Below are 12,582 nucleotides of genomic sequence, written 5' to 3' on the forward strand. Positions count from 1 at the left end.
TTGTATGCCGCCCATCTCTGTAGACTCGGGGCGGCTCACAGCAGTAATAAACAATATACCTAACAAATCTAAAAACCCCATTATTAAAAGCAAACATACATACAAGCATACCATACATAACTGTATAGGCCCGGGGGAGATGTTTCAGTTCCCCCATGCCTGACGGCAAAGGAGAGTTTTAAGGAGTTTACGAAAGGCGAGGAGGGTGGGGGCAGTTATAATCTCTGGGGGGAGCTGGTTCCAGAGGGTCAGGGCCGCCACAGAGAAGGCTCTTCCCCTGGGTCCCGCCAAATGGCATTGATCCAGGAAACCAGACTCAGTGAAATATCTGAGACCAAGGCTGAGACCTCCTAAGAAACCTTTGTTCTCCCTGCTCAAACTTTTGATTTTTTGCCTGATTTTTCAGTTTTGAAGTATACTTTTTTTTTTACAGAAGGCCTCAAAAACACAATTGAACCCAATATGTCCATTGCTAGGCAGAGAAAATTATTAATTAATTAAATTATACCTCGCTGCGGCCAGTAAGGACCCACAGAGTCAGCCTTCTCCAGGTCCCGTCCGCCAAACAATGCTGTTGGCGGAACCTTGGGAAAGAGCCTTCTTTGTGGTGGCTCCGATCCCATGGAATCAAATGCCCCAGAGATTCGCATTATCTCCTCCTTACCGGTTTTCCGGAAAGCTGTTAAAATCTCGCTTTTCCAGCAGGCCTGGAATTAAGATTGATTGTTACTATGTATGGTTTTCTATTATATGTGTGATTTTAGTGATGTTTTTACTGGGTTTTACTTGAATTGTATTTACAGTATAAGCGTTGTTAGCCGCTCAGAGTCCATTTCAGAATGAGTGGCATATAAATGCAATCAATCAATCAATCATTGTAGGAAAAGGGATTCCTTCTTGGGGGGGGGGATGGTCTGTGGGGTTTCATCCAGTGTAGAGGTTCCCCAACCTTTTCCACTTTGTGGGGTGGGGAGAGAGAATGGTTCCACAAGAGCAGTTGGGAAGCTCATGAACTGTTTCCACTGGTTTGCTGCTTGCATAAGTGGTGATGTGTGGGTGATGAGGACACCTGCCCATCACTTCCCCTGTCCATTACCAGTAGTGGGCCACGGACCTGGGAGGTTGGGGGCCCTTTATCCAGGTCACGCTTGTTCCAAAGGTCATCTTTCAAAAGCCAACAAGACTTTTCTTTTTGCTTGAAGAGGTTGGAGAGAGCTTCTTGGATGAGAACTTAAACCATCGTCAAGGAAAATCAAAGTTTTGGAAAAGACAACTTCTTTGGCGGTCCTCCATTGATAATACAGATAACAGGACAAATAAACAGCTGCGAAGGAATACCCAAAGCATGTATCGATTGCATGTTTATTTCATAATAAATGTCGCTCTACGGCTTCCCTGCGTTCTTTCCTTTTCCCACATTTGAAGCACCGTCCGTTTCGTATCCCTCCCCTTCTACCACCTGTTCCAGCAACACATCCACATTTCGAAGAGGATTGCGGGAGCAAAAGAAATCCCAAGTGGCCCGAAGCAGCAATCAAACCAGGTTTTATCCAAATGCGCTTTGCTCATTTCAGCCCAGCTCAGTTTTCACCACCCCCATCATCCATGGCCCCTACTGTCCTTCTGAACACTCACATACTCCGCCACCTCGACAAAACATTCCATTAGGAACTAGAGCGTCCAATAAGTCAGTGTTTCCCAACCTTGGCCACTTGAAGATATCTGGACTTCAACTCCCAGAATTCCCCAGCCAGCATTCGCTGGCTGGGGAATTCTGGGAGATGAAGTCCAAATAACTTCAAGTGGCCAAGATTGGGAAACACTGCTATAAGCGTCATTAAGGAACAGAGCATGCGCAGAGAACCTTTGCCGGCCGTCGACGCGGATCAGAGGACAGCAGAGGCGGCAGTTGCCTCACGAGACGCACTAGCCAAGGGTAGTAAACGCCAGTGTGGTGGTAGTGGCGCTTATAGGGGTTTGCCTCTCTAGGAAGCAACACTCTCTGGCTGACTGTCAAAAAGACCACGAGGGAGCGAAAAGTATTGGCGGTAACCGGTTACAGCTGCTCTTTTCCACCTCAAAGCCCTGAGGAAGCGGATCCTCCCCACGCCTTCAGCCCCCGGAAGCCGGGAAAGGGGCGGGACGAGTGAGTGGGGGACGGTCCGCCTTGACCGAACGCGGCCTCGAAGAGAGTTTCCCCCCGTCGGGACTGCGTTGAAGCCGGAGACTGAATGGATGCCCGGGGGTCTCCCCTTCATCGGTGGAGCGGCTGCGGGGAATCTGGCGGAGGAAACGATAGTCTGAGCGGCCTCTCGGAGGGCCCCCGCCACTACGAAGCTGAGCGCTGGCGCTTCCGCAGCTATGTTTCCCGTGAGGCCGAGGGGCCTCGGGCACTTTGCAGCCGCCTGCACCGGCTGTGCCGGGAATGGCTCCGGCCCGAGCGGAGGAGCAAAGCCGAGATGCTGGACTTGGTGGTGTTGGAGCAGCTGCTGGTCCTGCTGCCCCTGGAGCTGTCGGGCTGGCTGAGGGAATGTGGGGCGGAGAGCTGCGCCCAGGCGGTGGCCCTGGCCGAAGGCTGCCTGCTCGGCCCCGCAGCCGCCCAAGAGCCCGGAAAGGGGTGGCAGGTGAGGGCCTTTCATCCTCTCCTACGCCTCTTCTGTCTCCTTTTTATACATAATCCCAGCAAACATCCAGGTTACACTTATTGGGATAGTATAAATAGTAGATGGGAATAAGTGCAGTATGTGTACAGTTCATAGACTGGACAGTCATACTTTAAAAAATAAACTCAATTCCCTCATGGAGGTGGAGGTGTGGAGAAAAATTATAAAAAACCCTCCGATTCTTGCTGCAATGGGAAAATACTTTGAGAATTGCAATATTCTATGAATGTGATTTTATAATTAAGACAGAGTTAATCTTCCGTGGTACTGTTATTGGCTGGAAAATAAGATATAAAGGAGCAATGAAATATTTCACAAAAATGACAGGTGTTTATTCAGAAATAACAGCAACCATTAGAGCAGGAGTAATCAAGGTCTCCCATTTTGACTTGGGTTACTAAAATACAATTGGAATTAAGTAATGCCAGGAAGTTTACATGATTAGAGCTATTTGAAAGTTGATCATAAAGCAGGCTATTCTTTCAGTTTCAGGAGCCATATATGGGGGGAATCTCAGCAGTGCACCAGGGAGGAGATCAATCAAGTGATTCAGTAGAGCTTTTGTTCAAGAGGATCCAACCTGGGACAGCTTCCCTGGTAAGTGTAAGTTTCTTATGAAAATTTCAAACTCCTTTAGTTCATGAGCCACTTTGAAAACTAAGTGCTGAGTCTGTGTGCATTTGAACATGGTGTCCCCACAGAATGACCTAGTGAGTCTCATTTAACTTTCAAGATTGTTCTTGGGATGAAAACAAAAGGCAATTATAGAGCCGGGGTGGCACAGCAGGTAGAGTGCTGTACTGCAGGCCACTGAAGCTGACTGTAGATCTGTAGGTCAGCGGTTCAGATCTCACCACTGGCTCAAGGTTGACTCAACCTTCCATCCTTCCGAGATGGTTAAAATGAGGACCTGGATTGTGGGGTCAATATGCTGGCACATGTTGTAAGCCGCCCTGAGTCTAAGGAGAAGGGCGGCATAAAAATTGAATAAATAAATAAATAAATAAATAAATTTGCAAGAGTCTTGTATTAGGAAGTATAAATTATATATTGAAACATTTTAATCTTTATTAACGTTTTTCTAAACACTTTGGAAAAGCAGTTAAAAAGTAGAAGCTCTGAAGCAAAATTCCACAAACCGGCCAATATATCCACTTGAAATAAATTATGGGAAGGACAAAACCCACTAAAGCTGACAGATAAGTGAATGAGTAAGACTGTTGGTCAAGTTGAGTTGATATTTCCAGGGTCATTTACAACATTTTGAAACATTGCGGATGCCACAAAGTCCCTGAGGGGAACAGGGTCTTCAGAGGGACTTAGGGCAACCCAGACGTGTAGGGTCACTCACGAAACCGAATCCTAGAAAGAAAACCTGGACACATTTCTCTCCGGGTGAAATGACACAGTATAGAGCTGTGCATGCCCTTTTATTGTGGGGAATATGCAAATTGGGTAAGGTTATACGTATATGTCAAGTGATATACAAACATCCAATAACATGACTCTAAGATATGACACAACTTCCGAGCCTTTCCTATCTACATATGGCACGTAACTAGCTTCTACTAAACAAATGTCTCTTATGGCCAATTTCCTGGGACCTTTGTTATGAATATGGTTATCTTCCTATATACCACAAAGCAAGGTCTTTTATTGCTGTTTTCGTCCGGTGTGCCCCAGGAAATGTAAACATGCATCCTTTTATCACAGTTCTCATCCTGCTGGCACATTCTTGTTATTCAAGGAGAGCTGCCTTGAACTGCTTTATGGCCAGTCACTTCCAAGCAGATTTCACCAGAAATGCAGACTCACTTTGTGACCTACGTGCAGTCCTGTTATAAGACATTTATGTTAGAAGTCCAGATATTGAATCCTATCCTAACATGATATGGCAGCCACAAACATGCCAGATTTAAAAAAAATTAGTAGGTATGCGCTGTTTTCTAACAAATTTGTATTTTGATGAGACTCTGCCTAAAACCTCCTTGTTGAATTATTCCAGGCTTATGGGTTCCCAAGTAGTGTCATTCTACCATTTGGATACATCTAAGCCACAACAGTAGCATGTAAGAGGTAGAGGGAGACTAAGACATTGTGACCTGCAGGACCTATGCCTGTCCTATAAGAAAATGTCCATTTGATTTCTTAAAAAGCTCTATTTTCATTTTTGGAAGTAAGAAAGAAGAGAGGATTATCTAGTAATGAAGATAATTGATTGATTGATTGGATTTCTATGCTGCCCCTTTCCGAGGACTCGGGGCGGCTTACAACATGTAAAAGACAGTAGGTTACTGTTCTGTCGGGCTCTCTGGTAGACTCCTCCCGAAAATTCACAGGTACAAATTTCAGACACACACACGTTTGAAAATTCTTTATAATGAAACTTCACTTAAACTAAGCCCTCTTTTTGTATAGCCAAGAGCACTCATCTCCAAACAAATTGGTAATTGGTACAAGTCCCTTATCAGTTCTGTGATACTTAGCTTGCAGCTGTGAGGTGATTCACAGTCCTTCTTCTTTCACAAAGTGAAACATACTTTGCTCTGGTTTAGTTTCAAAGCAGGGAAAAATCAGCACACAAAAGGTCAAACACAGCAAAGCAGTCACGAAACACAAGGATCAGATAATCCTCCTCAATGGCCAAACCCACAGGCTGCTATTTATAGCAGCCTCACTAATTACCACAGCCCCACCCAACCACAGGTGGCCTCATTTTCTTTGATAATAATCTCTCAGTTGTTGTTGCCTATGCATCGCTCTCCGCATGGGTGGCTGTATCATTAATTCTTGTTCTGAATCCAAGGAGGAGCTAGATAATTGATCTCCTTCTGAGCTGTCTGCCCCACTCTCCTCCTCCCTGTCACTCATGTCTTCTTGGTCAGAGGAGCCTTCATCATCAGATTCCACCAGGGGGCAAAAAAGGCCTGCAGCATGTGGATGTCTCCCCCACATCCACAGTCCTTGGGGCAGGAGCTGGGCCAGAGCTAACCACAACAGTTACACTAAAAGTAAATCCAATTAAATTAAATTAAAATTACACAACTATCTAAAATCCCTAGTTACATTAAAATCAATTAAACCCATAATGTTTCCTTTCTAGAGCTTTGTTCCCTTTGAAGAGGTGGCTGTCGAATTCACAGAGGAGGAGTGGGCACTGCTGGATTCTGAGCAGAAAGCCTTGTACAGGGAAGTCATGCTGGATGTTTCTAGGAATATTACTTCTCTAAGTAAGGACCCTTTTTTCTCTGGGTGCTGTTCATTGGGGAAAGTGTTTTCAATAAGAGGTGAATGGGGAAGATACCTGGACTGAATTGCATAAATAAATTGCACCTATTAAACCTTTCTAACCTCAGGAAAATCATAGTCAGAATGCTTAGTGTGTAACTAATATCCAGTTGAGAAGTCACTGTCCCAAAGAGCCCCCATACTCATCCCCTTTTCTCTTTAACTGCCAGGCGGCCCTGTATGACAAACTAGCTACATTGGTTGCCGATCAGTTTCCGGTCACAATTCAAAGTGTTGGTTATCACCTATAAAGCCCTTCATGTTACCGGACCAGGGTATCTACGAGACCGCCTTCTGCTGCACGAATCCCAGCGACCGGTTAGGTCCCACAGAGTGGGCCTTCTCCGGGTCCCGTCAACAAAACAATGTCGTTTGGCGGGGCCCAGGGGAAGAGCCTTCTCTGTGGCAGCCCCGGCCCTCTGGAACCAACTCCCCCCGGAGATTAGAATTGCCCCCACCCTCCTTGCCTTTCGTAAACTCCTTAAAACCCACCTCTTTCATCAAGCGTGGGGGAACTGAGACATCTCCCCCTGCCTATGTAGTTCTAGTGCATGATATGACTGTATGTATGGTTTTTATATTGGGGTTCCTTGCTTTTTGATTTTTAAATGTATAATTGTTATCTTAGATTTTGATTATTAGATTTGTCAATATATATTGTTTTTATCACTGTTGTGAGTCGCCCCGAGTCTGCGGAGAGTGGCGGCATACAAATATAATAAATAATAATAATAAATAATAATAATAATAAAAAATAATATTCCTTGGCTAGTTCTGTCCAAGATAGTCATCACAGCAACACTTCTAGAACACAACAAAGGTCACCATAGCTTTGTGAAAAGTCTTAGATCTGTGATGGTGAACCTGCATGGCATGCAGAGCCCTCTGTGGGAACGCACACCACCCCCATTCTGGTCTTTGTGTGCACCACGGGACGGGAAACCCGAAGATCACCTGGCCAGTGCATATATATATTTGCCAGCCACCTGGTCTTTGCATTTCCTGTGCTTTGGTACGTATGCATGCACACACATTGTGGTTTGGGCACTCGGAGCCAAAATGATTCACCCTCACTACCTTAGATACTGCATGGAAATGCCTGGGCAGCTTGACATCAACAGTCTGGTTCAAGGCTAAAAAATCAACTTGGTCACCCGAATAAAAATTTGCACCTACCAGAATCTTTTTTTTTCCCAATATATTTTTATTAATTTTCTTAAAATAGACAAAACTGACAAACATACATTTAACATAAAAATGGGGTTGTATCTTCCCCGCTTATTCTAAAAGTAAAATTTCAATACAGGAAAAAGAATACATTCAAAAAATACTTAAGTTCAACTTATTGCTCAGAAGAAATTTGTTTTACCTTATGTAATAAATCTTCATACATAAACTAATTCTAACATAACTCTTAAATCATATCAATGCTAATTCTAACATAACTCTTAAATCATATCACTGCTAATACAGTTCTCTTATTTATTTATTTATTATTTTAATATTTCTTCTTGTTTATCCATATACTGTATACACTTTGTTCCATATCTCATAATATTCTGTTTCTTCTTGATCTTTTAACCGTCTTGTCATCATATCCATTTCAGCGCAATCAAATATTTTCTTAATAACTTCCTCTTCTTTGGGGATATTTTCCCCTTTCCAATTTTGCGCATCTATTATCCTGGCTGTGGTCAAAATATGAATAACTAGGTGTAAAATATCTTTCTTATATCTCTGATTAGTTATGCCTAGTAAATCCAATAAATAAATAAATAAATCCACCTGGTCACCCGAATAACAATTTGCACCTACCAGATTCTAGCTGATACATAGTTGTTGCCAAATCTGATGATCAGATGGGCATAATTTTCACTAGACAGAGACCAGTACCCCCTCCATCATTGTAAATTCTAATGATAATTTATGTCTTTTTTTAAAGCAGGTGATGATGATTGTAATGGGCTAAAGAATGACAACCAGCTGCACTTATTGAAACTGGACAGAGGAGCATCTGCAGAGAGAGATTCCTTCTCTTTTGCCGTACCTGAAATACTGAATAGGGAACATAAACCACAAAGGTCTGTAAAATGTGAGTGGAATTTCAGTCTAAGCCAAACAATGGAACTATGCATGAACTGTGGAAAGAGCTGCAGTAGCAAGAGTAAACATCAGAGCAGCCACATAGGAGAGAGTCTTTGTAAGTGTTCTGAATTTGAAAAAAGCTTTTGTCAGAAAACAGAGAGGATTTGTCCTAAAAATTTCGACATAGAGCACAGACCATATAATTACCTGGAATGTGGAAAGAGTTTTTTTGAGAACATTGATCTTATTCAACATCAAAGGATCCACACAGCAGACAAACCGTATAAATGCACAGAGCGTGGGAAGAACTTCACTCAGAAAGGAAAACTTAATTTACATAAAAAGATCCACATTGGGGAGAGACCGTACAACTGCATGGAGTGTGGAAAGAGCTTTATTGACAGTTGGCACCTTACTTTCCACCAAAAGGTGCACACAGGAGAAAGACCATATAAATGCTTGGTGTGTGGGAAAAGCTTTAACTGGAGCAATAATCTTACTTGTCATGAAAGGGTCCACACTGGGGAGAAACCATATAAATGCTTCAAATGTGGAAAGAGTTTTGCTCAAACAACACACCTGAATACTCATAAAAGGATCCACACAGGGGAGAGGCCACATAAATGTTTAGAATGTGGGAAAAGGTTTAGTTATAGGAGAAGTTTAATATATCACGAAAGGATCCACACTGGGGAGAAACCATACGAGTGTGTGGAGTGTGGAAAAAGCTTTGCTCGAACAGCTCATCTTAAACTTCATAAAATGATCCACACTGGAGAGAGACCATATCAATGCACAGAGTGTGGAAAAAGCTTTGCTCGTGCAGCTCACCTTAATTCTCATAAAAGGACCCACACGGGGGAGAAACCATATACATGCGTGGAATGCGGGAAAAGGTTTAGTTGTAGCAGAAGTTTAAAACATCACGGAAGGATCCACACTGGGGAGAAACCATACAAGTGCATGGAGTGTGGAAAAAGCTTTGCTCAAACAGCTCATCTAAATTCTCATAAAAACACCCACACGGGGGAGAGACCATATAAATGCTTGGAGTGCGGGAAATGTTTTGCTCAAAAGCCTCATCTTAATGCTCATAAAAAGACCCACACAGGGGTGAGACCATATCAATGCTTAGAGTGTGGGAAATGTTTTCTTCGAAAAGCTCATTTTAATTCTCATGAAAGGATCCACACGGGGGAGAGACCATATCAATGCTTGGAGTGTGGAAAGAGTTTTACTCAGAAAGAATATCTTACTGGTCATCAAAGAATCCACACTGGAGAGACACCATATAAATGCACGGAATGTGGAAAGTGCTTTACTCGAAATGAATGTCTTCGTGACCATGAAAGGATCCACACGGGGGAGAAGCCATATAAATGTACAGTGTGTGGATGTGACTTCCGTACAAGGCGTATTCTAATTCGCCATCAGAGGATCCACACAAATGAAAAAACATAATTGCATGGAGTTTGGTAAAACACTGAGTGTAATGATATTACTTGCCATGAAAGAATAAACACAGTGGATAGAGCATACAAATGCCTGGAGTGTGGAAAAGGCTTTATTGACAAATGACGCCTTACTTTCCAACTAAGGTAACACAATATAAATACAAGCCATGTGGGTAAAGCTTCCATTGGAACTGATATTATTGTTAGGAAAGGATCCACAAAGGGGAAAGGCCATATAAATGCCTGGAGTGTGGAAGTACAGTGGTACCTTATCTTACGAACGCCTCTTCTAACGAACTTTTCAAGATACGAACCCGGTGTTTAAGATTTTGTTGCCTCTTCTTCCGAACTATTTTCACCTTACGAACCCAAGCAGCTGCTGCTGGGATGAAGGGGTTTCTTTTCCCCCCCTTTTTTGAAGAAAGAAAAGGGAGGGGCAGCTTGGAGGAGTAAAGATTTTGCATGCTTGCAAAGGCACTGAAACGGTGTCTTTTTAAGAAAGAAAAGGGAGGGGCAGCTTGGAGGAGTAAAGATTTTGCATGCTTGCAAAGGCACTGAAACTGTCTTTTGAAAAAAGAAAAGGGAGGGGCGCCCCCCTTGCCTTTCTTCCTTCCCACTCACCCTTTAGCCTAGCCTTGCTTCTTCCACCCGTCCCCTTTAGCTGCTCCTCCCTGCCCTCTGTTCGCCTCCCTTCTAAAGTTTGGGATTTTCCTGAAGGATTTGCACACATTATTTGCTTTTACATTGATTCCTATGGGAAACATTGTTTCATCTTACAAACTTTTCACCTTACAAACCTCCTCCTGGAACCAATTAAGTTCATATGATGAGGTACCACTGTATTAACAAATGGCATTTTTGACTTTCCTCTTAATGTACCTTAAAACCTCTATATAAATTAGAATTCACATGAATTTATCAAATTTAGAAAGCATTTCAACCTACAGAATTATGTTAATTCCCACAAAAAAGTCATATTTTTTTTCCTCTTAAGATTTATCTAAACAAATGGTTTCATTTCCATTTGTCATCTTCTGACCAGACAAATAAGATCAGATCCAGAACAGAAAGCTTTTTGAGCAGTTGATGAGGCATTACTCACTATGTGATTTTCCCAACATATTTTGAGTAAGAAACTCTATACTCCTACACTTTGGAACTTTAATAAACTCTTATGACCCGCAATTCTCTTACAGTCTCCTTGTATTCTTTTTTTCACTATCTCATCCTGTGAACATGATCAGTGATTCTGAGCCTCATATTTGAATCCCTGTAGGGCAGTGGTGGTGAAGCTATACCACAATTGCAAGAGGTGAAAGGCAGAACGCTCGTCAATTCAATTTATTAGATTTGTATGCCGCCCCTCTCCGAAGACTCGGGGAGGCTCACAACAATGATAAAAACAATATTACAATGGCACAAATCTAATATTAAAAATAACTAAAAACCCTATCATAATTAAAAAATCAAACAGCACATACATACCAAACATAAATTATAAGGAGCCTCTGGTAAAGATGTCACAAATCCCCCATGCCTGGCGGTATAAGTGGGTCTTAAGTAGTTTATGGAAGATGAGGGTGGGAGCAGTTCTAATCTCCGGGGGGGAGTTGATTCCAGAAGGCTCTTCCCCTGCCAGACATTGTTTAATCGACGGGACCCGGAGAAGGCCAACTCTGTGGGACCTTATCGGTCACTGGGATTCGTGCGGTAGCAGGCAGTTCTGGAGGTACTCTGGTCCAATGCCATGTAGGGCTTTAAAGGTCATAACCAACACTTTGAATTGTGACCGGAAATTGATCGGCAGACAATGCAGGTCATGGAGTGTTGTACATACGTGGGCGAATCTGGGAAGCCCCACGATGGCTCTCGCGGATGCGTTCTGCACGATCTGGAGTTTCTGAACACTTTTCAAAGGTAGCCCCATTATTATTACTATTTATTGGATTTGTATGCCGCCCCTCTCCGCAGACTCGGGGCGGCTAACAGCAGTGGTAAAACAACATGAACAATCAAATTAATAAAAACAACTAAAAATCAGGGTTGGGGCCGTTCTAATCTCTGGGGGGGAGTTGGTTCCCATGTAGAGAGCACTGCAGGAGTCGATCCTCAAGGTGATGAGGTGATGAGCCGGGGTGGCGCAGCAGGTAGAGTGCTGTACTGCAGGCCACTGAAGCTGACTGTAGATCTGAAGGTCAGCGGTTCAAATCTCATCACCGGCTCAAGATTGACTCAGCCTTCCATCCTTCCGAGGTGGGTAAAATGAGGACCCGGATTGTGGGGACAATATGCTGGCTCTGTTAGGAAGTGCTATTGCTAGCATGTTGTAAGCCCCCCTGAGTCTAAAGAGAAGGGCGGCATAAAAAATCGAATAAATAAATGAACGACTGTGAGCAATGACTCCCTGTCCAAATAGGGCCGCAACTGGTGCACCAGGCTAACCTGGGCAAACGCCCTCCTCGCCACAGCCGAAAGATGATGTTCCAATGTCAGCTGTGGATCGAGGAGGATGTCCAAGTTGCGTACCCTCTCTGAGGGGGTCAATAATTCCCCCCCCAGGGTGATGGACGGAGAGATGGAATTGTCCTTGGGAGGCAAGACACTCCGTCTTGTCTGGGTTGAGTTTGAGTTTGTTGACACACATCCAGGCCCCAACAGCCTCCAGGCACTGGCACATCACTTCCACTGCTTCGTTGACTGGGCATGGGGTGGAGATGTACAACTGGGTATCATCCGCCACAGCTTAGCACTGCTATGCATGGGCATGCAGGGGTGAGTTGGTCTTCGGATCCCTTTGGTGGTTGTGCACATATTGCATTTTGGCGTTTGAGGCACATGCATTTGCACATGCACGTATACACTTTGGGTACTTGGTCTGGAAAAAGTTAGCCATCTCTGCTCTAGGCAGCAATCCCACATCTGGAGGTCAATTTCTCACTTTTTTAATGTAACAGCCCTTTTGAATCTCGATTAATTCTACAGGAATGCACCCCTCTACAAAAGTCAAGTGCAAAGGTGAATAGAAAGTCAAAATTTCAACAAAACACAAAGAGTGACAAAAAAGAAACGGTGTGGGGAAGATCATATTTTGT

The 12,582-nt window shown here is 43.5% G+C and overlaps 1 protein-coding gene across 6 annotated transcripts; it reads left to right on the top strand.

Moving 5' to 3' along the window:
• The first annotated feature begins 1,900 nt into the window (after positions 1-1,900).
• Positions 1,901-10,675, top strand: LOC139159700 (zinc finger protein 708-like). 6 transcript variants are annotated; one of them, XR_011557821.1, is made up of 5 exons: positions 1,901-2,624; positions 3,150-3,260; positions 5,767-5,893; positions 7,894-9,964; positions 10,309-10,675. XR_011557821.1 is itself a non-coding variant. In XM_070737031.1 (4 exons), the coding sequence occupies exons 1-4, from the start codon at positions 2,232-2,234 to the stop codon at positions 9,495-9,497; spliced, it is 2,241 nt and encodes a 746-aa protein (XP_070593132.1). In that variant the 5' UTR covers positions 1,901-2,231; the 3' UTR covers positions 9,498-10,675. The 6 variants fall into 6 exon arrangements, 5 of the variants coding, with proteins under 5 accessions (XP_070593132.1, XP_070593133.1, XP_070593134.1 ...); XM_070737031.1 differs by having other exon boundaries at positions 3,150-3,266; positions 7,894-10,675; XM_070737032.1 differs by having other exon boundaries at positions 3,150-3,266; positions 7,897-10,675.
• Positions 10,676-12,582: the final 1,907 nt, after the last annotated feature.

This window comes from Erythrolamprus reginae, chromosome 2 (genome assembly GCF_031021105.1).
Source record: "Erythrolamprus reginae isolate rEryReg1 chromosome 2, rEryReg1.hap1, whole genome shotgun sequence".
Taxonomy (NCBI): domain Eukaryota; kingdom Metazoa; phylum Chordata; class Lepidosauria; order Squamata; family Dipsadidae; genus Erythrolamprus; species Erythrolamprus reginae.